Source organism: Mastigoproctus giganteus, chromosome 9, assembly GCF_048544385.1.
Source record: "Mastigoproctus giganteus isolate SK-2022 chromosome 9, ASM4854438v1, whole genome shotgun sequence".
Classification (NCBI taxonomy): Eukaryota; Metazoa; Arthropoda; class Arachnida; order Uropygi; family Thelyphonidae; genus Mastigoproctus; species Mastigoproctus giganteus.
In genome coordinates, this window is record NC_143583.1 from 24174022 (window position 1) to 24199761 (window position 25740).

At 35.3% G+C, this 25740-nt stretch overlaps 1 protein-coding gene across 1 annotated transcript in view; it reads left to right on the plus strand.

Moving 5' to 3' along the window:
- LOC150080100 (uncharacterized) overlaps positions 1–25341 on the plus strand; it is a 59718-nt gene extending 34377 nt beyond the window's left edge. Inside the window, exons 3-4 of the mRNA XM_090381272.1 lie at positions 4463–4586; positions 24846–25341. Coding sequence (XP_090237398.1) covers positions 4463–4586; positions 24846–25301 — 580 coding nt within the window. The 3' untranslated portion in view covers positions 25302–25341. The remainder of the gene's footprint in view (positions 1–4462; positions 4587–24845) is intronic.
- The last annotated feature ends 399 nt before the right edge of the window (positions 25342–25740 follow it).

The following is a 25740-nucleotide window of genomic DNA, read 5'->3' on the forward strand; positions in this document are numbered from 1 at the left end:
CACAGATCAGGTCACTTCCTGTTGATTTTTATCTCACAGGTATTAATTATTCCTGAGTGCATAATCTTATTAACAGTGTGACTTAATAAAATAAAACTAAAATTTCCCTTTATAGTCTAAAAATTAATTTTGGCATAACTTTACCTTTAGACCTGTCAATCCTGAATGTGTTCTTTCTGGAAGACATGGGAGACTTATATTCAGAGGACTGACATTTTTGTCTTTAAGTCAAAAAAAAAAATGACATCATGTATCATCTCCTATCACTCCAGGATAAATCCTGGTTTGTCATTACAAATTGCAACTATTTCTTTGAAAATTACTCTTGTTTTGCTGTTTTCCTAATGCAATTCAGTTCCAAAATAATAATAAGACTATGTGAAATGTGATGTTTAAAAATTATTTAGCATTAGCAGAGGCATATGATGCAAGAAAGCACACTTATACAGCATCAGCCTGGGAAAAAAAAAACTTCCCATTTGCTCCAAAAGTTTGTCCACTTCTTCCTTGAATTTATTTAAGCTATCAACTTCCACGACAGATGGAAGTTTGTTCCGACAATCAACTACCTGCTGGCTAAGGGCAAATTTTTGCACATCTATTCTACAACTGTCTTTCCTCAACTTGAATTTATGCCCCCTCAGGTTTGTGATCTTGAGCAAGAGGAAGAATCCCATCAGAATTGAGTCTGCTCAATCCATTCAAGGCTTTATACACTTCAATCAGCTCACTTGCAGGTGCTTAGTCTCCAGATGCTGCAATTTGCAGAACTCAGGCCTTTCTTGGTAAGAGCATCCCTTTGTTTCCCTTGCCAGTCTTGTTGTCCTTCTCTATACTTGTTCTAGCAACTCTACATCCTTCCAAAAATGAGGCCTCCAGACCTGTATGCAGCACTCAAGGTGTGGTCTGACAACTGCCTTATACAAGGGGATAATCACCTCCTTATCCCTGCTAGCAAAATTCCTGTATATCATTGACAAGACCCAGCGATTTGCTCTGCCTGCCTGTCTGCACTGCTCAGAAAACTTCATATCTGACTGCACAATCACCCCCAGTTCAAGGCTTTTTCATTCTTCACTACCCTGAGTGTAGTACCTCACAGTTGGCACATTTTTCTGTGGTTACTGCTACCCATATGCAGTACTTTGCATTTGTCAGTGTTAAACTTCTATTGCCACTTCTCGGCCCATCTGCCTAACTTTTCTAGATCCTGTTGCAGGATACTATCATTAACAACCCTGCCAACTTTTATTTTAGGCTTTGGCAGAAGATAATTAATTTTTATTGTACGTAAAGATACCATACAATATACCCATCACAGCATGCTGCCAGGGGTCATATATAAAACTACATGGTTAGATATTTTATTTATATGGTTATTTTTTGAAAATTATAAAATCCTGCAATCTTTGTTTTAAGAAGCAAGTTTTGCAATACCAAACCTTTTTTTTTTTTTTTTGCCTAATTCTAATGTTTCTATCATTACATACTGCATAATTTTATTTGCATTATCATCTGTCCTCTGAAAATGAGGATGGAACATTCAATCTGTTGTCTGCATCTGAACTTGATAGACTTTTTTTTCCCTAGAAACAATAGGCATCTCTTGTCAGCTGAACAAGCAACTTCTTTTGAGCTGGAACATCCACCTTCATCAAAATGAAATGTTTGCAAATTGAGACTTCTGAAAGTCAGAAAACAGCTTCCACCATCATCTTATCCAAAAACTGAGAAATTTTCAACGAGAAAGCATGATCCTTGAGGTGAAATTTAAGCCTGGTCTTATTGAGTCATTAGTAGGCTTTGGCACATAAATAGCTACACAAATCTTGTTTCTAGTGGCTGAAATAAATGCATGAAGGCCCACTTTTTTTGGCTTTGAGCATTAATCTGAATCTGAATGCAATTCTACCTTTGAAACTAACAGCAGTTTCATCTAATGCAATAATTCTTCCTAGAACAAAATATTCAGAAAACTTTTGATTCAGATTACTAAAAATACAGTATATTATTACTTTAGATCTCCTACTTTGAATTATTTATTATTATTTATTTTATTATTATTTATTTTATTTATTATTATTTTTATTTTTTATTTATTATTTTTTTTTTTTTTTTTTCAGTTTTGTTGGTGGGAGTAGATGCTGCAGGAATATTTCCTGCTAAATGTTATTGAAAAAATGAAATTCTCTTTGTCCATTCTTTAGAACAAGTATTCCTCTACATTAGTTTTTTCCACTTAGTTTGATATTAACACCAAAAATTAACACCAAATCCTGATTCAAAAAGTTCTAATAATTTTTCATTTATTCGTCAGAAAGGCTGATATGAGAAGTTGATGCCCCTAGTTTTTAGAATTGAATATAAACATTGATATAGTTTTTCACATTGTTTGTATGAAGTATAAGAATAGAATTCTAATTCAGAATTCTTAATTCTTCTATTCTCTTGAATAGTATGAGAATAGATTTTCTGCTGTGGGCTCTTTTGTGGATCTAATTTCTTCACAGGATTTTGGAAATTTGTAAAATAAGAACTTTGTACATAAATTCTTCTAAATATTAGGTTGTTTTAATTATATATTGGACAACCAAGGCTAATGAGTGCAATTTCCTTCCTAATTTTCTAAGTTATTTTGGCAATGTCATCTATTATAAAATGTGGCTCAGTTACTAGGCAGCACTTATAGGAAGATTTCAAGACAATTTATGCATGGATCACTTTAAACTTAAATAACCCTGAAAGCATAAGTGGGGCATTTGAAGAGTTTGTGGCCAGAGTATGAAAGGGTAGTGTTACATTGTTAAATTTCTCTACTTAATTTATAACACTTCCAATAGTAACCCACAAAGTTTCATGCAATAACATCTTTTTTTTTTAATTACTGCACTTGGTCAACAAAATTGTGTGAATGAGGAAAGGTAGATTAAAATCATTCACCATGCAGTCATCCAATATTTTGGAAAAAAGGACTAATGCTAAAGGCACTTCGTGAGGATGTGGTAACAACTTTGGGGAGGTTGCCCATTCCTAGTCCATGGTTAAGAAGTGAACAGTAGAATTTAAATGGAGGGGAAAGCTTGGAAGATGATCCACTCTGTGGAAGACCTGCAATGTGTGGCACTCCAGAAGTTGTTGACAGTGTGTACAATCTGGTGATAAGTGATTGATGAGTGATAATTTGGCACATTGCCAGCAACTTGGGCATCTCATCTTAATAGATATACCATATAATAACAGAGGTTATTGCTATGAAAAAGGTGAGTCCCAAATTTGTTGACAGCAGATGAAAAATGCACAAATTGTCAAGTCAAGTGAATGTTTGTGTAATTTTCAAGCAGATCCAGCCAATTTCCTTGCAAGGTTTGTGACCATGGATGAGACATGAGTTCACCACTTTCATCCAGAGACAAAGGTGCAGTCCAAAAAATGGAAGCACAGTTCTTCTCCCTCTCCAAAAAAAGCAATGTTGATTCCTTCTGCTGGCAAGGTGATGGCATTAGTGTTTGGGGGGTGCTGATGGAATGTTGGTAGTGGATTACCTTGAGAAAGGCCAGATAGTCATAGGGGCATATTACACAGACTTTGTGAAGTGTTTGACTGAAAACATCAAAAACAACTGCCAAGGGAAAACTCAGTAAAAGTCTTGTTCCACATGCCTACTCACACTTCTGTCATTGCCATGGTTGCGGCATATGAGTGCAACTTAATAAAAAATAATAATTCTGGCTGGCATCCATTTTCCCTGACAGTGATGTCATTGATGTAGTAGAAGCATCTCAGGATGCTTCTACTACATCAGTGCATTGCAGCATCATTTTGACTCCAGAGGGGACTATGTTGAAAAGTAAAATGTTAACCAGACTCCTCAAATAAACCTTCATACTCAGGCCACAGTTTTTTTTCAAATTCCCCTCATCAATCTATATACATACTCTGGAGAGTCCACACCTGGAAAACAAATATACATATGTACTCTGGAAAGGTGTGATTGCTAGATAAGCATTAAGATTATTGATTGTGTTTATTTGAAAGGGAAAAAGCAGAAGCTGGGCAGGCAGTTTAATTAGCCCACAAATCTATGGATGTCTTGGCAAAACTAGTTAGACCTACCCAACCTAATTTGTAATCTGAATCTTCACAGTCTGAACATCTAATTGAAAGTTGGAGTAGGCTGTGATGTAGGAAGTAAAATCCTTTTTCTGTATCAGAGATCTGATAAAAATAAAAACAGAGTAGAAAATTTTGACTGTGTATGTAGTAGTTTAATAATATACCTAGAGGTACTGTGGAAGTTGTCATTTGTGTTGAGTGTAAAACAGTTTATTCTGCAAATATATATTATCTTTAGATATGAACTTAATTTGTAAATACAGTATAATTGTTTCTGCTTTAATATGCTCAAATGCATCTAGTTTACCAAGAAAGTTTTTTTTTTTTTTTTTTTTTGCCTGTGTTCCAGATTTGGTGAGCACAAAGGGTCATATTGTACTGTAGCATCTTTCAAGGATGGAAATAAAGAAAACTATGTTGATCAAATAAATGTTGAAGAACTGGAGCAAAAATCTATTGAAAGAGCAAAACAGGTAACTAAGATAAATAATAAATCACAATAATACAGTATAATTCTTTATTTATAGCTGCAAAAGGGGATATTCATTTAATGTAAATCTTTAAATTTTGTTATTGAGCAAAATCCTATATATAACAAATCAGTGGTTTGTCTATCGGAGTGCTGTGTAGGTCCACTGAATTAGACCCATATCTGTAGTAACTGAATTAAATTTTCCAAACAGCTAATGATGAAGTAGTGAGCTTTAAATTAAAATAAATCATAGTAATATTTTATTTTGTGTAGTGCACATAAAAAAAAAAAAGAAAGAAAGAATGAAACATTCATAATATAATTAATTTTAAAAGTTTTTTGGTAAGTGGCTGTGTTGAAACATCAACAGTTTCTGGGGCGGTATTCTTTCTTGGATTAGAAGCATCAGTACAGCAAGCAAACGAGTTTGCTTGCTGCACTGTTGCTCTCCTTCAAAATAAAATCAAGTATGAATCAATTCCTGTAGCTGATTCAGACACTTAAAAGAAAATTAGAAAACTTTTAGCTTCTTTTGAAAAAAAAAAATTTTTTTTAAGGTAGAAGTGTGTGTGTGTGTGTGTGTGTGTGTGTGTGTGTGTGTGTGTGTGTGTGTGTGTGTGTGTGTGTGTGTGTGTGAATTCTAAAATCTCCACACACACACCAATTTCTAAAGTTATTGAAAAAGAATTACCATATTTTCCCGCTTATAAGATGCAGTTTTTTTTCGCGAAGAAATACTCGGAAAATCTCCCTGCGTCTTATATGGTCAATGTCAAATTAGGCCTAAAGACTACCGGCAATGCATTTTCAATGACGCAGTGCCAGTAAACTGAGTTCTGAAAACTTCCCTTTGAAATTCACACCAATTTCACTTAAGATTTATCTGTTGAAATATATTTTTAACAATTATCAGTGGTTACAATCTATGGCAACAATACATACCAATCTTTTTTTTTCGTGGAAAATTTGTTGAAATCTGCATGATATGAATCTCACAATCAGACGTAAGTAAAAACTTGTTTCATTTTCCGATGTGTTTGCTTCCTCTATAATATGATCTCGCACTTTTATGGTATTCCTCTATGATCTCGCGCTTTTATGGTATGGCGGGCTAATTAGACTGGATCGGGATTTTTCAATTCCAACTGTCTTTTACAAAGAGAAAGTGACGCCCATATTTGTCTTAGGGTGAGTAAGAATTTCTGTTACGTTACTTCTGTCACCTTTTTTCAGAAACCAACATTTCATTATTGGTTGAACATTTACCCAAGCATATACCATTATTTTGAGAAAAATATATTACTGTATTTAATTTTTATGTCCTGTATCACGCCATGTCGCCATATTTGTTTACATCAGTCGGTAAAAGATCGCTTCTTAGTTTCACCATAAACAGTATCGAAGGATAATAGAAGGGTTATTATTTTTTCCAAAATAAGTGGCCAAAACTAGGGTGTGTCTTGTATGCCCATGCGTCTTATAAGCCCGAAAATACGGTAATTCCTTATTTTTTTTTCTTTCCTACCCTGCAAACAACTTGGTTATGCAAAAATGCCTTATTTTCTGTGTGAGTGGGATAGGAAAGCAAGAAGTGAACACTGAGAAAGGAAAGTGGCCACCAAGACATTCTCTGACACCAGGTTCAAAGAATATTAAATATGAGCCACTAGTAGATAGAAACAAAGTATACTGTTACCTCCTCTTCATATAGATAGCTGTTTAATGGAGCAGCTCACCCAAGTACTGAGGCACATTATAGCCAAAGTAGCTTATGCGCCATCAAATCCCCATAACAACAACCACCACCAAGTACTGAATAAAGTAGGAAATTGTTTCAGATATGTTTGCATATCTGATTCCAATCAGATATGCAAACAGATATGCAATAATAGATTCCAATTGCTTATGTATAAAAAAAAAAAAAAAAAAAAAATTCAATGCAGGAATTTTTGTTGGACCCCAAATCTGCATTCTGCTGCTAGATTGTATTTGAAGAATCCATGGACCAAACTGAAACAGATGCTTGGAGTGGCTTTAAAAATGTAGTACATAATATTTTGGGAAACAAACACCCAGATTATGACACTATCACAATTTACCAGGCAAGTTACCCTTTGGTAACTTGCCTGGTGAGATTGGCAAAAGGGCATTCATATGAGGAAAGACTTCGAATATGTGGGTTTCACAGCTTGAAAACCAGGCACCTTAGAGGAGGCTTGATTGAGGTGTTTAAGCCTCTGAGAGGCAAAAGTAAAAAGTGAGGACGAAATTTTCGCAGTTATAAATGATTCTAGAACTCTAGGGGCCATAAATTCAAGTTACAGGAGGAGATGCTTAGACTGGATTGCAGGAAGTTTTATTTTAACCAGCAAGTTATAAATTACTGGAATTACCTACATGGGTGGTAAATTACCTACATGGGTGGTGGTTGTGGCTGACACTTTGGGGAAATTCAAAGGTCAGCTGGATAGTTACCTATGAGAGGAGGGAAATGCATAAGTTGTCTGTATTTCCTTTTCTTTTATTTATTTTGTTTAATTTTATTATTATTATTATTTTACTTTTAAAACTAATATGCTGGAAAAGTTGAAAACTAGGCTGAAATATGTGTGTTAAGTGTACATTTGTACACTTCTTACACTCAGCTAAACTATTTCCCAGAAAATTTAGGTAGTTTATGAAGAGCAGGAAGAAAGTTTCGTCAGGATATAAAAGAAGGGGTGGGGAAGGAATGTCAATATGATGGCAGATTACTGCTGGATGATATAAAGAGGAACAGCCACACATTGACTTACTGAGGAAATTAAAAATACTAGTTTAAAGTTTAGTGTATCAGAAACCCAGCTTATGGCCATCTGTGCATTGATAGAAGGACTTATCCTTTGATATTTCTATTTTTATGTATTTTTGTTGTCATTTTTATATAGAAATAACCTATTTGTAAAATCTATAATCCAAAAACACCTGCCAATATTTTTCTTTTTTTTATGTGATAGAGCAAATTTCAAGGAACTTTCCCAATTTCCATTTAAAAAAAGTAGTTCACATTTCTTATCAGCAGTAAAACATCAGAAATTTTCTTATAATGAAGACCACTGTTATTTACATTCAAAAACTGGAACTGCACCTGACCCACAAACTGCAAAATTACTGAAGACCCAACCTGCATTTGTGAGTAACTTTCTGGTTTTTACAGGTACCTGATCTGATGCAGAACTGTCCTATATTATTTTTAATATACAGCATTCAGGGCCAGGTAGCTTTCAGTAATGATACTGTGCCTGCTGCACCTCTGTTGCTTGCAGTAGTTAAATATAAATTATTAACATTGAGATGCAACAAAATGTGTCAAATGAGCAGCATAAGGTATTACACAATAGGCAGACAGTGTTTGTGATACAGACATCACCTGCCTCTTGTGTTAAACCCTATGCTGCTCATTTAACACTGTGCTCATATTTGGCACTCAACTTTTATACTTTTTTATTAGTCATCATCATCATCAACCATTTTCAATCCACTGCAGGATGAAGGCCTCTCCAGCAACTTTCCAGTTCCTTCTGTTTTGAGCACTGGCCATCCATTTACTACCCAACAACTCATGAATTTCATCTATCCATCTCCGCCTTTGTCTTCCAGGTTTTCTTCTAGCTCCTCTTGGGTACCATTCTGTTATTTTCTTAGTCCATCTGTCATCATGTCTTCGAGCTATGTGTCCTGCCCAAGACCATTTTAGTTCTTTAGTTTTGATAAGGATGTCCTTTACTTGAGTTTGCTGCCTAATCCAAATGTTTCTCTTCTTATCTAACAGTCTGATTCCCAATATAATTCGTTCCATTCTTCGCTGTGTAGTTCTCAGCTTCTCTTCCATTCTTTTGGTGAGTGCCCAAGTTTCACTTCCATAAGTCATGGTGGGGAGTATACATTGATTCATTATTTTACGTTTCAGACAAACTGGGATATTGCTCTTCAGTATGTGACTATATTTCCTGAATGCCATCCATCCAAAATTTATTCTTCTCTTGACTTCCAGCCATTTATCATTATTACAGCTAATAACTTGTCCCAGATAAGTATATGACTTCACCTTTTCAATTACTGCTCCTTCAATCATTATTTCCCTTTCCGTGGCATACTTGATCATCATTACTTTTGTTGTAGCCATATTCATCTTTAGTCCAAAATCCTTACTAACTGTGCATAACTGATTAAGATTTTCCTCTAATTCTTTGGGATCGTGGCTTATGACCACAATGTCATCTGCAAATCGTAAATGGTTTAGGTACTCTCCGTTCACATTGACTCCTTTCTGCGACCAGTCTAATCTTCTGAAAGTTTCCTCAAGGGCAGCAGTAAACAGCTTCGGAGATATTGTGTCTCCTTGTCGAACTCCTTTCTCGATTTTAAATTTGCTACTGTCTTTGTCTAGTCTAATAAAGGATGTAGCACTCTCATATATTTTCTTCAAAATCATAATATATGGAGTATCTATGCCTTGTCTTTCCAGTGCCCGAAACATTGCCTTATGCTGTATGGAGTCAAATGCCTTTTCATAATCCACAAATGCCAGGCATAATGGTGTTTTATATTCATTTGCTTTCTCCATTAGCTGTGATATTACGTGAAGGTGATCCATAGTTGAGAATCCTGTCCTAAAGCCAGTTTGCTCTTTCAGTTGATTCTCATCAAGTATTCTTTCTAATCTGTTAGTAATGACCCTTGTGAACAACTTGTAGATGTGGGATAACAAGCTAATTGGTCTATAATTTTCAATTTCTGATTTATCTCCTTTCTTATGCAGCAAAACTATGATTGCATTATTCTGCTGCTTAGGCATCACATCTTTTCTAATGCACTTTGTGAAGAGCCTTGCCAGTTTTTGTGTTATGTCTCTTCCTCCCAATTTTAACAACTCTACAGTAACTTCATCTTCCCCAGGGGCTTTCTGATTCTTCATTTTCTTCAATGCATGTTCTACCTCATCAGGAAGAATATCGGGTATGTCGTATGTGTTGCTACTTTGCAATCCATCTTCCCCACTGCTGGCATCATTTCCTTGCTCCTTGTATAATTCTCTATAGTAGTCTTCTGCTATTTGAATTATGCCTTCTCTGCTGTTTATAAGTACACCACCGCTATTCTTCAGTTTCAGTATCATTTGTCTTTCTGTATTACTGCTCATGGCTGCTGATTTAAATCCTTTGTTTTCCCTTAATGCTTGTTCTACTTTTCTTGTGTTAAATCTTCTTATGTCCTCTCTGAGTCTCTTTCTAATGGCTTTGCATAACTCAGTATACTCAATTTTCTCCCTGTCAGTGTTTTTCTTGCTCTTTATTTGTCGTCTTCGGTTCATCATGACAAGTGTTTCTTGACTAATTTTTTCTTCTTTGGATTTCTGTTTCCCTATAGGTTTCTTGGGCTTTATCACTTTCAGAAAGTTGTAATATTCCTCGTCGATATCTTGGTCCTGAGCAGTCTGCATAAGCTCAGAGCCGACCGGGCTAGCCGAGTGGGTAAAGTACCTGCCTGGCAACCCAAAGGTCGCGGGTTCGATTCCCGCCTCGGGCTTGGATCAAAGTACTGCAAAAACCTTGGGAGGTGCAATATGGCCACAGAAGCCGTTGCGCCAACAACTACCAAATCAAAAAAAAAAAAATAAAATAAGCTCAGACTTGTTCTTAAGTTCCAGTACATACTGCTTTTTCTCCTCCTCTGTTATCTCAAAGACCTTTGTATTATTTATTCGAGTTTTTATTAGTACTTATAATAATATACAACTGCTTTGAAGTTGGCCTGAGATTCTAAAAGTGTTCTTCGGGCCTAATTTATATCATAGAGGCAAAACAAATAAGAATTAACCTCAGTATATACCTCCTGCTATGTTATTGCTTTGTCATTGTAAATTCCATGAAATACTGTTGATTTTTCTACTGACTTGGTTTTAAGCTGTTAATTTCTAATCCTTGAAAATTTCAAATAGTTCACTGAAGGGCAGATTAAAAGAGTAATTTGTTCAACAGTACCAGTATTAAAACTTGTCATTCACATCATTTTCTCTAATAAAGATCATATTTATTTTTCAAATTTTCTGATGTATTCTATTCCATTTCTGCTGTTAACTGTTTTGTAAAAGAACAACCTTGCTTGATAAAAATGAACAAGGATTTTCATTTTTATCAGCTATAACTGTCATCTACCATATATTATGAGGTTTTAGAATTGCTATTAGAATTTATCCAGATATAATTGGGCTGCATTTCAGTTTTTGAATAAGGAACAAATTCAAATATTCAGTTACCAATAACTTCTACTACTACTACTCTATTACCTACATAAATAAAATGGAAACAGTTGGTAAAAACTAGACTATTCGGCATCCATTTCATCTTCGTTGTACAATAGGACACTTCAAAAACAGGATGATGAAATCCTTCACATTCCACCTTAAAATCTCATCCTTTATCTAAACCTTTGTTTTTTTTCAATAAATGTGCCAAGGCTGTTCCAGATAAGAATGTTGTATGTGACAATTGACTTTCATCCAAATTTCCAGGTTAATTTTTTTTTGCCTGTTCTGAAGCTTTAAGTAGTTATAAAGCAGTTATTAATTAATTCAGATTTGATTTCGAACAAGCTAGGGTAGAAAAACTTGCTTCTTCCAAATGGTAGTCGAGCATTTTGGTCTGTTGTCAGAGATATTGGCTGAAACTTTTGTCCACCTCTCTTAAATCTGATTGGTTCTATTGCCTCGTCAGCTTAAGATAGCGTATTAGCATTCTACTCTTCTAACTCTTGTATTGACGATCTTGGCAAACCTCTTCCTACTATTCCCAGTACACTCCACTTAGTGCCTGCTGTGGTCTTCTAACAAAAGGTGTAAGAATGCTGAACAATCTTAATGCCAAGAAAGCTCAGGTCCTGATGGTATTTCTCTACTTGTTTTCGAAACCTGTGCTCCTGGGCTTGCCCATGTTCTGTGTTGCCATTTTACATTTTCTCATTCCAGTGTTTTCCTTCTGTTTGAAAATTTTGCACATATCCAGCAAGAGGGACAAATTCCTCCCATCGAGTTATCTCACTGCACTTGCCGTTACTCTTTCTAGAGTAATGGTAAAATCCATAAGTTTGAAAAACCTTTCTCTGCTTGAACAGGTTCAACTTCTCAAATGTCCACTGCTAATTCCTTAAATGCTGATCTCCAAGTAATTTTCTAGTGGGACAAAGATAACTTAGTTAATTTCAATCCTTGAAAAATTCAATCCTGTATTATATCTCGAATAGTGTGTCTACTGCTCCTGTGCTTACTTTTGATGACACTCAGATTTCTAGACAAGATCACATATCTGTTAGGGATTACCCTGACTTCTAATCTCTCTTGGCATAAGCACATCATAAATATTGCTTCCTTTGCATCAGAAAGACTGCGTGTTCTCTTTTGCTGCTGGTCTTACTTTTCTTCTAAACAGTTTCTCATTCTGTAAAAATCTCAAAACCATCCAAGATGGTAGATTCCCCCAAACTTCTCTCAAACTTCTAGACTCTATTCAAAAGAGGGCAGTCAGGTTAATTAATGACTTGTCTTTTGCAAAGTCTCACCACTCTCTGTCTCAGATGTTCAGCAGAAGCTGAACATCTACAAGACAGATATTTCCAAAAATTGCAATGTACAGAAATTCAAGTCTAATGTATTATCTTCTGTCTTCTCAATGTTCAGCCCATGCATTGTAGTTCTAATACCTTTTGTATTTGGAGTTTTCATAAAAAAAAAAAAAAAAGTTAATTTTGTAGTCCTAACCATGTAGTGATGCCCCATCTTGTAAAAAAAAAATGTGGAGAAAAGTTTTTTTTAATTCTTGAAGTATACCAGTACAGGCAACCCTCGTATGACACTTACTTCTACAACATGATTGATAAATTGCAGCAATCCTCACAGAACACAGTACATGTACAACACTGTTTCCTTCTAACACATTTAGAGAATTGTGGCAAACCTTGCATAACACAGTATTTTTGAGCTTTTGTGCAGGGAAAATGTTATGTTATGTGTTGAATGAATTTTTCAACATTTCCATTCTTCTTTTTTTGTGAATACCCACTGTTGTCTCAATAATGGCTATGGGAGGGGGAAAGGGAAATCCCCATATTTTATTTTGTTGGGAGACCGCCATGTTAGTAGGTTTTGTGCTATTGAGCTTGTGCTTGTTTGAGACCATAAAAAATTGACTTCAAAGTGGGCAGTTCCTGACTTAAGGTTATTTTGGTTTTTATTTGATCGTTTTTAAATTTTTCCGCATACATATTACTAAACTTTGTTTTTAAGAACTGTATTGGAATAATTTATTTTGTTATGAATTAAATTCCAGCCCTAAAAGGAAAGTAAAAAAGCACCACTCAGACATTTTTCAATTGTGGACTGTATCGGAATCATAGCTTTATTGCTCAAAGAAGCAAAACTGTCAACATTAATTGCATGTTGGAAAAATGTATGGCCAGAGTCAGTTCATTCAGGAAGTTTGGTCAAACTGGCAGAAAGTGAAATTGGTGCGATAGCAGAACTTGCTAAGTCGGTAGGAGGGGGGGGGGTGGTTTTGATGATACAACTACTGAAGACATTCAAGAATTACTGGTAGAAAAAGAGGCTGGCAAAGCAGATTTGGTGGAAATAGCATCGGTGGTAAACCAAATCAATTCAGAGGATGATGGCACGGATGAAAATTCTGAAGTTCCAAAATTTACACTAAGAAGCATTTGGAAAGGCATAAACTTAGCAGAGCAATTAGAATTTTATTTTTCGAATGCAGATCCTGCGACTGAAAGGAGCACAAAGTTCAGAAAGGAGCTTCAAACATGCTTACCTCCATACCAAGAAATTTACAAAGATCTATCAAGCAAAAGCAAACAAACCTAGATTACTGATTTTTTAAACAGAGCAGAATATTTGTGAAATCTAGATGCTGCAGAAGAAAGTTCAGAAGTTGATTGTGCTTAGCAACGATGAAGAGGAAGAAAATTAAATTAATGTACATTATCCGACATGTATGTAGTTATCAGTTTATAAGATGTTTGTTCAGTTATTACTACTTTTAATAAAAATTAAGTTTCCGATAGTTATAAAAAATGGCGTATTTTTGTTAGCTTTTGGAATGTAACCCCCCTTTTTCTACTAGTTCTAACATTTCACACTACATGAGATTTTACAGGAACCTAACTGGTGTGATACTAGGTTACCTGTATTTCATCTGTAGTAGATTGCAATATGTAATTTTTTTTGTAGTAGATTGCCAAAAATGTAATTTTTTGGTTTTGTTAAAAAAAAAGTTTATTGGCATAAAATATGAAGGCAAAACTAACAGTTTCAACTTTATATACTGTCATTGCTTTGTACTTTTTTTTTTTTTTTTTAATTATGAAATATTACTATTTACTAATGTGCCTTAAATGTAATATGCTATGTACATTAACTTGTGGGGTTTTTTACTGTTGATGCTATTATAAGCTTACTTCCTTGCGTCATTTGCCACTACTAATACAAACACTTCCAGAGGTACTAACCAAGTTCTGCTATTGAGTTGGTGGAGGGGGTGATGTGCTGGGCATTACCATATCTGCTTGTTGGGGGAATGGAATTTACAGTTTCCCCTCTGCACCTGGATCTAATAGAATTTATCCAGTTATATTAAAAGAAGTAGCAGAAGAAGTAATCAAACATGTAGTTATAATAATGAGAACATCCTTTGATTCAGGAAAAATTCCTACAGATTTCAAATATGCTGCTGTCTCTTGGAGGATTTCAAACTTACAGCTGCAGACATGTAAGTTTGATTTATGTGCCAGAAAATTGAGTTAATAGTTAAGGAAATAATGCAAGATAATACTTACTTGAGCTATATTAAAATCACAATCAGATTTGTTTAGGGGAGGATGGAATCTTGCTTTACCAGTACAGTTAGCTACTATAAGGTTGCCACAGAGAAACTGGATGGAAAGAATATTTTTAATGGAAACTGGTGAAATAATGAGCACTTCAACCTGCAGTGGCATGTAACCTGTCTTTAATTTCTTAAAGGATTAGCGATTATTCTCAGATTTTTCGTGGTACTTCCTCTACCACTTCTTCATTGACTACAATGATAGCGTAACTGATAAATTACGGTGATTTCATTTACATAAAGTTGTTAATTTGATTAAAAGTTCAGAAATTAGAAACTATAACCAAGATAAAACTGTAACTATGAAAACTTTACCTACCTACAGCTGTATGGGTATGGCCCTCCTACTGCCTACATCACAATTCAGTTACAACTTTGCCTGCCTACCTAGGTATTCTTTATAATGCCAGTTGGCATTATAAAGAATACATAGGTAAGATATTTTTTATAAATAGGTGAAGGTGTTCCATCTTTTTTGGGATTGCCTTGCATTTTATTCTTTATAAAGCCTGTGCAGTACTCAGATATAGTTGTAACTGAATTTGGATGTAGGAAGTAAGAGTTGTATCCATACAGCTGTAGGTATGTACAGTTTTCATGGTTACTGTTTTTATCTTGTTTACAGTTTCTAATTCCTGAATGCAGTTCAGATAAGTCTTATAACATAATCTAAAATTATAAAAGAAAAATTTTAGTTGCAAATTGCTTCTGATTGTCTATCAATTTATTTTACATAGATATTAATTGTTCTTCTCCCCCCCCCCCCATAGCGTGTCTGATGATGGAGTTTGGTAAGAATCCTGAAACGTCACCTGCTAACAATTTAGTATAGAAATTGAGCTTGTATTCTATGAGTACAATAAAACTTATTTTGTTAATAATAGTAATTTATTATTATTATTTTATATATTATTAACAAAATAATCGCACAAAGGCATAAGACTACAATTGGCAATTCACCATAGAACTGGCAGTGATACTTCACAATATTTCATTTTTAGTGAACTACAAAATAGTATAGTGGATGGCATAAATTTTATTGTTCAAGATTTAGGCCTAAATTGATGTCAGATGCACTAATTAAACATGTGGCAGAGAAGAAAAATGCATGGGATACTTAACAGGTGACATGGAAGCCTATGATAGATATAAGCTGGTCTGTAACCAAGTCACAAAGGAGGTTAGGCAGGCAAATGCAGATTACAAGAAATCTTTGGCAAAGGATGCAAAGAAAAACAGCAAATAGTTCTTTACCTATGTAAATTCTAGAAGGAAGGGGATGAATCAGATTGGTCCACTTGATATCAATGGTTCAACTGTTGATGATCCTGCTCAGGTAGCTAACAAACTAAATGAATATTTTGCATCTACATTCACACATGAGGAGTTATTCAGGGAGGGAAATGCCAGAGGTATATTAAACTCTGGCAGTAAGCTATATAATCTTGTAATAACTGAGAGTAACGTGGAGGAGAAATTGTTGAAGATAAACATAAGAAAGGCACCTGGAATGGATGGAATCTATCCAGTTATATTAAAGGAGGCAGCAAAGGAAGTAAGCAAACCCTTAGCCGTAATTATGAGAGCTTCCTTGGGGAGGTACCCATGGACTGGAGATGTGCAAATGTGACCCCAATCCACAAAGGACGATCAAAGGGAGACAGGTAATTACAGACCTGTTAGTTTAACGTCTGTTCCAGGGAAATGAATGGAGGCACTGGTTAAAGAAGCATTGCAGGATCATATAGACAAGACTTCAGTTATAGCTCCGACACAGCATAGTTTTGTTAAGGGAAAGTCTTGCCTGACCAGTTTGCTTGGATTCTATGGTTAGATCACATAGGGAACTGTATGCAAAGATTAATTTTGATGTCGTATATTTGAATCTTAGGCTTTTGATACTGTTGTACATGGAAGACTACTGCACAAATTGGAGCAGTGTGGTATTGGAGGCACATTGCTGCTATGGATAAAGGGATGGTTGAGTGGGAGAAGACAGTGTGGTAATCAGTGGACACTGCTCTTTGTGGACTAATGTTATTAGTGGAGTCCCCCAGGGTTCAGTGTTGGGTCCATTGTTTTCTTCTGTATTCATTAATGATATTGATGATGGTATACCAGGCTTAATGTCCAAGTTTGCTGATGATACGAAGGCCAGCAGGGTTGTTAATGACACTAATGACAGTACGCTGCTGCAACAGGATCTAGAAAAGTTGAGCAGGTGGGCTGATAGGTGGCAACTGAAATTTAACATTGACATATGTAAAGTACTGCATATGGGAAGCAGAAACCCCAAAGTAATGTATCAACTGTGTAGTACTACACTGACAGTGGTAGAGTGTGAAAAGGACCTGGGAATAATTGTGCAGGCAGATATGAAGTTTTCTGAGCAGTGCAGATGGTCTGCAAGAGTAGCTCATGGTGTCTTGTTAGTGATATACAGGAATTTTTCTAGCAGGGATAAGGAGGTGATTATCCCCTTGTATAAGGCAGTGGTCAGGCCTCACCTTGAGTATTGTATTCTGATCTGGAAGCCTCATTTTAAAGAAGGATGTAGAGCTGTTGGAATGAGTACAGAGAAGGGCAAGAAGATTAGTGAATGTAACAAAGGGTTGCTCTTAAGAAGAAAGGCTTAAGTTTTGCAAATTACAGTGTCTGGCGACTAGGCACCTGCAAGGTGATCTGATTGAGGTGTATAAAGCCTTGAATGGTTTGAGCATGCTCAATGCTGATGGGATTCTTCCTCTTGCTCAGAATAATTGCCTGAGAGGGCATAAATTGAAATTGAGGAAAGACAGTTGTAGGATAAATGTGCAGAAGTTTGCCTTTAGCCAGCGGGTGGTTGATTAGCATTAATAGAGGCATATGATGCAAGAAAGCAAGCTTATGCAGCAACAGCCAAAAAAAAAAATAAAAAAAACCATTGCTGGAACAAACTTCCATCTATCGTAGAAGTTGATACCTTAAATAGATTCAAGGCAGAAGTAGACAAACATTTGGAGCGGATGGGTGAAATGGCACTGTTTCAAGGCTTATTGGCCTATCATCAGTTGGTCGGTAGGTACCCTGGTATTGCAGTCATGCCAACCCAACCCATTTATGAAGTATAATTCCACAATATGAGAGATGCGTGATGGTGTACATAGTGATAAACTTTGCAAATAATTGCACAAGGCATAAGCCTACAATTGGCAATTCACTATAGAACTGGCAGCGATGCTTCACAAATATATACAAGGGGATAAACAATTAAATTGATGCCATCCATTATACTGAGTTGTAGTTCACTATGAACGAAACTTTGAGGTATCACAGTAGGGCCATCTGCAGATGGCCTTTGTGGGGTGGGGACACTTTGCCAGTTACATCAGTGAAAATGTCAAGATGTGGTTCATGAAGGCTGACAGCAACTTTTTGGCTGATGAAAATCCACATACAATTGTCAGACAAGTTCATTATGATTAATGTTTACTATCTCAGAAATACTTGATGTTTATAGGAACTTTTCCCCCCCTATTTTTAGCTGTAAAATATGCTTTGCTTTTGAAACACCCTGTATACAAGACCAAACAAATGTATGCAGTGCATTATATTCCAGGTGTTTTTTTTTTTTTTTTTTTTTCCCTCTTAAATCAACTGAATGTTTTTTTCTTTTTCTGTGAATAAAAGTGAAAAGTAAATGTAGTTATCCCCTTATCAATTACTTACTAAGACTTATACCCTTAGAGGACACTTAATAAAACTCCATGCTTTTATTAAGTGATTCTCTAAGTTTAATGCTTTGCCATTCAGTTTAATTACAACCATATATTTATTATTCTCCTCCTGTATTCTATCCCCCCCTCTACATATATGTATCTCTTTGCAAGTGATACCATGTCTTATGTAACAATACATGGGAAGTGCATTTAATCTATGAATTTCTGTTTTACATGCAAATTGGAAAAAAGAAATAATTGCCAGATTTCTATTTGTCTGATTTTAATGAAATTTGGAATGTTTATTTTTTTTAAGACCTGAACATAAAATATCATGAAAATCCATTCACTGGGGATGGAGATGTTACTTGTGAACAGATGTGGTGAAAACAATAGGTGTGTCTGTGTATGAACATGCCTTAAAGGTATTGAGATTGTGAGAACTGAGTATTAAAAGTACTGACACCAGAAAAGTACTTTTCTGATGTCATTAAGTGAAAAGGGCAAGTTGATTGACTACAGTTAATGCATCAGATAATGCACTTCTCTTAGCAACAATTGTCAACAAATAAATGTTGACAGTTGGGATCCTTTTGCTCTCTCTCTCTCTCTCTCTCTCTCTCTCTCTCTCTCTCTCTCTCTCTCTGAACTCCTGTTATATCTCTTTCTAAAGGACTGGCCCCAAAGAGCACTCCCATGGGAAAGTACTAAGCGGAATGCCCAACTCTTTTTGGCAGCTGTTTTTCATCAGCATTTTGGAATAAACATTTTTTAAGCATTCTTTGCAGTGTTTGTGAAGCAATGGTCTTATGAAGTGCCATACAAAAAATGTATGGTACTTCATAAGATTGACCATGGGATCAGAAGAAAAGAATCTTAAAAGTGGGATATCAATTTAAGAAAGTGTTATAATGGGATTTTACTGTATATGTATACAGTGGGGCCTCTACTTACGATGACATCGACATCGAATATTCTCAGGAACCGATATACCTTCCATACAATCGTTTATTTTAAGGACCGACGATATTTGCTTGTATCGATATAGCTGGAACAATACAGGGATGAAAATTTTCAGACACGTGCTACACAGAACATCACTTGTACGATTGTTCTCAACCAATTAGCGTAAAGTCAAAATTTTGACACCCAACACCATTCCTCTTCTTCAACCAATGGACCAGCAAGTGATTGCGAACTTCAAGAAAATCTACACCACGAAAATGTTTGTAAGTTGCTTTGCAGTGACCTCTGGTGAAAATGCTATCACCCTCAAAGATTTTTGGAGGTCGAAGTTCAACATGCTGGATTGTGTGAGACTGATTGCAAGTTGTTGGAATGATTTTTCCACCAGGTGCTTAAATTCAGCCTTGAAAATATCGGGCCTTTAATTATCCATAACATTGATGGATTTTAAGATGATGGTGCTTTGATAAATGATATTGTTACTCTTGATAAATCAATGGGTCTGGAGGTTGTGGAGGACCTTATTGTCATTCATGGCCGTGAGCTCACAGCAGAGGAGCTACAAGATTTGGAGAAAATTATGGAGAGTGACACTGGAGAGGAAGAAAAAGACGCCCCAAAAAGTGTCAGCTGAAGGTTTTGAAGACTGCCATTTCTGTTGGGAGTGTTTAAGAGAAGTGGTAAAAAAACATGACATTGAAAACACTGAACTCATGATGTGCAAAATGGAAGACAAAGTCATTTCTTCCTTTAGGAAGCTACAAAAAACTCGTAAAAAACAATCCACTTTGGACAGTTTCTTTGCCAGTAAAAGACTGAAAAGACACCTGGCGCTTGATATAGTCCCATCAATACTCCACCATTGATTTCATCAGCTCTGCACTTCGAGTCTAAGGTAAATGCTAATTTATTGTTTGTTTTTTATTTTAAATTGTTTTATGACTGTTTATTAAATAATGGTCATTTTCATTTTTATTTATTTTTAATGTAAATATGAAGTATAACACGTATAACTTTGCTTATTGGAGGCTTGAAGTGGTGAAACCCAGGATGCCATTTGTACAAAATATGCAACAATCACATTTAAAAAATTAAATAAAACAAAAGAATGAAGGGCAAACAAAATATCTTTCACACAAATGCATGAACTTTTTTTTTGTTTGTCGTGTAGATTGCTAATATTTATTTTAGGATACAGTTTGATTATTTATTTATCCAATTGAGAATTTATTAACCAAAGTTAAAAATAGGATCAGCACTTGTAAATTATGTATGACCAAGGGAAATTTTCAAAAAAAAATGTATGGCCAAAATTTATCCAATACATTATGGAAAGTATTGGATAAATTTAATATGTGCCAAATCAAAAGATTTGGCCAAATCTTTTCTCCAAAGATATTCATTTATATGTTTGTTTATACATATGTGTCATATGTAATTGGGCTAACTGTGGTCCTGGGATAACATAACATAGATATATGCATTGTGAGACTGGGCCAACATTTAAACTCTTTTACCCCAGACCCGAGTACAAATTTCATTTTATTATTTTGTTTGTGTGTTCCGCTCAAGGCTCTGTGCATAAATTTATAAATTTGGCAGTTGTAAATTACATGCAAAAAAGTTAAAAGTTAAATGTATTTTTTTCAGACTTGCATATTCTTTGAAATTTTAAATCCAGAATGAAAGTATATTAAATTATTATACAGATTTATGGCCTAGTGCCATTTCCATAATTATATGTACACTAAGATCATAATGTAATATATAGTATGCTACATTAGACTACATGTATTAGAATTAGCAAAGAGTAGTGAATAATTGATAGATGTATATAGTTAAGTTTATGAAGCATTTATGAAGATAAATTCATGTTAGATTGTTGGGAGATATATATATTGTAGGTGGTAGATGACTTTCATCAACCGGTGAAATACGACCACTTTGCTTATTGGAGGCTTGAAGTGGTGAAACCCATATTTAGTCTCTAGAGTAAAGTTTCCGGCATCCCCCTCCCCCCCCATACTTCTCCTTCAACTCATGCACGGTACTAAGTACTATAGGTTTCGATACCTTTCGTGTTTGGGGTCTTCATAAAAAAAAAAAAATATATATATATATATATATTATTCTTTAGTAATATGATAATTTATGTTGTATTTAACTTTTAATATACTTTTATAGTGGTTTTCCTTAAAGCAATACGTAGCAATACGTAGCAAGTATTGCTACGTATTGCAATACGTAACAAGTTGAAAAACAAGTTGAAATACCTCTTTAGCAATACGTAACAAGTTGAAAAATAATAAATGAATAGGCCCTGGGCATTTAAGATAACCGAGTTTAGGCTAGCTTAAAGACCAGTAATGTATTAACCATAATACCTATGAGTAGAAAACACCCGTAATTAAGAAAATAAACACAATAAACCACAATAGAAAGATAAAATAATAATATATATATATATATATACACACACACACACAAGAAAATATAAAAAATGCATATTGTTATATACCTACAGTCTAGGTGACTTTTGTCAACCACCCAGAGCGAAGAGAAAACAATAAGGAGTTCTCTGTTTATGATAATTAATATTGCAGTATGGTGTTACCAGTATATTAATACAGCTTAAAGGCTGTGTACCAGTATAAAGTTTTTTTAATATACATGTATTATAAAATGTATGCATAGTGCACATTGATGGTCGTTGACCTGACAGAGAAATAATCAGATAAAATTAAAAATCAAAAGCTAACTCTTTCTGTCAGGGTCATTGATAATCAATATGTATACATTTTAGAATATATAAATTTTTTTTATAAAATTAAAACCTTATACTGATACATAACATTTTAGGACCTAATAACATGTTGGTATAACATTGTACATATTGATTATCAGAAAAACAAAGAACCCCTGTCATTATTTTCTTTTCAATCTGGTGGTTGGCCCCTGAAAAAAAGTCATCCAGATTGTAGGTATGCAATAAGCATTTTGTACATTATCTGTATATATATTTTTTCTAGCATGAATTTATCTACATGGTATGTCTATCAGTTATTCACTACTGTTTGCTAATATACATGCTGGCCAAAAAATACAAACCTTTGTGTTAAGATAGTCACAGACAAAAGAAAGGCATGTAGATGCAAAGGAATACATCTGTCAAACTTTGAAAAAGGTCTTATCATGGGTACATGTTTGCAGGAGCCATAATTCAAGAAACAAAATACATAACTGGTTTCTCAAAAGCATTCATCTCAAAGGTTTTTAATGATTGGAAAGCAAGTGGTTTTTCCACATCTCAAAATGTGGCATAAAAACAGTTCAAAGCTGTCACGCTCTAAGGAGGACTATGGAAAAATAGTACATCCAGTGTGCAGCAATTAACAGCTGAATTCAACCAAGCCCAGGACTGCCTTGTTTTAGTCCATACTGGGTTTGTTAAAGGGAGGTCTTGTCTGACCAACTTGATTGGATACTGTGATGTGGTCACAACTGAATGTCAAAAATAATTTTGATATCATATACTCGTATTTCACAAAAGCTTTTGATACTGTTGCACATGGAAGACTGCTATACAAATTGGAGAGGTTCGGCATTAAGGGTAAGCTCTACAATGGATAAAGGGATGGTTGAGTGGGGGATGACAGAGTGGTAATCAATGGACACTGCTCTTCGTGGACAAATGTTATTAGTGGAGTTCCCCAAGGTTCGGTGCTGGGCCCATTGTTGTTTTGTGTATTCATCAATGATATTGATGAAGGTATATCAGAGTTAATGTCCAAGTTTGCAGATGATACAAAGGTTGGCAAGGTTGTTAATGACAGTAAAGACAGTATGCTACTCCAACTGGATCTAGATAAGTTGGGCAAAAGAAGTAGCAACTGAAGTTTAACATTGACAAATACAAAGTACTGCATATAGGTAGCAATAACCCAAGAGAAATTAACCAACTGTGTGGTACTACACTCAGGGAAGTGGAAAGTGAAAAATACCTGGGGTAATTGTGCAATCAAATACGAAGTCTGCTGAGCAGTGAAGACGGGCTGCCAGGGCAGGTCATGGAATCTTGTCAATGATATATAGGAATTTTGCTGGCAGGGACAGGGAGGTGATTATCCAGACCTGTACACAGTACTCTAGGTGTGGCCTGACCATTGCTTTGTACAATGGGATAAGGAAGGATGTAGAGTTGCTAGAACGAGTACAAAGAAGGGCAACAAGATTGGTGAGGGGAACAGAGGGGTGCTCTTACCAAGAAAGGCTTAAATTCTGCAAATTGCAGTACCTGGAGAGTAGGCACCTGCAAGGTGATCTGATTGATGTGTATAAGTTCTTGAATGGGTTGAGCAAGCTGAATGCTGATGGGATCCTTCCTCTTGCTCAGATTAACCTGAGGGGGCATAGATTCAAATTGAGGAAAGACAGTTGTAAAATGGATGTGTGGAAGCTTGCCTTTAGCCAGTGGGTGGTTGATTGGTGGAACGGACTTCCATCTTTTGTTGTGGAAGTTGGTAGCCTAAATAAATTTAAGGATGAGCCGGACAGGTATTGGCAGTTGCTTGCCTATTTGGAGGGAATGGTGTGTTTTTTTTTTTTTTTTTTGGCTGATGCTGCATAAGCTCATACACATGCTTTCTTGCATCACATGCCACCACTACTACTACTTTTTTCAGAGAAAAATAGAAAAATTTGCATTCTGTGCAGCCAAGAATGTTATGATTAGACAGTGGAAGGAAGTTGTGGTCAGATGAATCACGATACACTTTGTTTTGCACTAATGATAGGCAGAGTGTGGTGAGAACCTCATGAATTGATGGACCCTCTTTGCCTTGTTAAGACATCTCAAGCATCTGGAGGTGGTCATAGTATTGGGAATATTTTGTTGGCACAAATTTAATCTGTAATCCTTTGATACTGGTGGGAGGTCTAATGTCATGCGGGGGTGACTGAATTTTGTATCAGATATACTGCATCCTGCAATGTTATATGTTTATCCTGAAGGAGATGGCCACTTTATGGATGACATTACAATATCGCATTGTGCCAGAATTGTGCAAGACTGGTTCAAAGAATATGACAGATTTCCACTACCTTTCCTGGCTCCCACATTCACCTGATTTCAATCCTGTTGAGAATGTGTGGGATATGCTGGAGACAGCTGTTCTGCAATGAAGTCCTCTTCCTTCATCTTTGTCCTAGTTGCACAATAGTTTGCTGGAAGAATGATAGCATTTAGACCAAAATGCAGTAAAACATCTTATAGAATCCCCTCTGCATTGCATACTTGCTGTTATTTGAAACAAATGCAGCCCAATGCAATATGAATGCATTGGGCTGCATTTGATAAAATATATATAAGGTTCATATTTTTTTGGCCATTGTGTGTACTAATACATGCAGTCTAACATCGTTTTAGTAATAATGGAAATGTTGTAACCAAAATCTCTCCAAATGTAAATTGCTTTTGGCCTTGTGTATGTAAGGATATATAATTAATCATATGGTTTTGAGTGTTTGATTGTCTGTTCTTGGTCTTTTGTATATTTATATATTGTTAATTTGATTATATTGTCTTGTGTGAGTAAATTACTGTAAAAAAATTCCTTTGCATCAGAATATATCTGTATTCATTAATCATTCAAATCTTTCTTTCTGCAGTCATCACTGGAAATAATGGGAGCAAGAAGAAAGAAACTGAATAACTCAGTGACTCGCAGCAAAAATAATTATAATCATAATTATACGCAGCAACAAAATATTTTACAGCAGTTACCCACTCTTTCACCTCAACAGCACTTTCATCCACCGGTATACCATCCACCTCATGGTCCCTCACTATATGGTAGTAGTCCACCATCTCAGTACCTCTCCTATAGTAGTAGTAGTCCTCCTAATAGCCAACACCACTCATTCTATTCTCGGGGGACACATCAGCCTAGTGGATCCTACACCCGCTACCCATCCAAATATTTGCGTGGTACAGGGATTCATCATACTAGCTATAGTGCCACCTCATCTACCACGTATTCTCAAGCTGTTACACATAACTCATCTTCACACGGAGGAAAGAATGATAGATATCATTGGGTTAACAAATCTGTTGTAAAAGCATAAGTTATTAGGTCACCGATAGAAGATTAATCTTTTCATGTCTGCTCTTAATATGTATTTTGTTTGTTATAATTATCTGCATTTAGAAATCCAAGCATTTTAAATACGTGGGTAGCATTTTTTATTATGCAGTATTGCTATTATCTAGTGGTTTTCCATGGCATCAGTCTTCATTAAGAAAAGTGGTAAAATGTTATCTTATTTTTAGCATTTATAATTAGTGATTATTTAATAAAATAAGATAAATGAATGTTGTTTATCCCCATGTTTTTAAATTATGGTTAATAAAATCCCATTTCAAAAGTAATGTGAATGTAGCAGTTATAAATAAACTGCTAATTTTATCCTTTTTTGCTTTAATGTTTCAAATTTTATGACAAAAATAAGAAAATGCAAATTTCACAGCAAAATTTTGTTTGAAAAATGAAGTGTTAAATTTGTG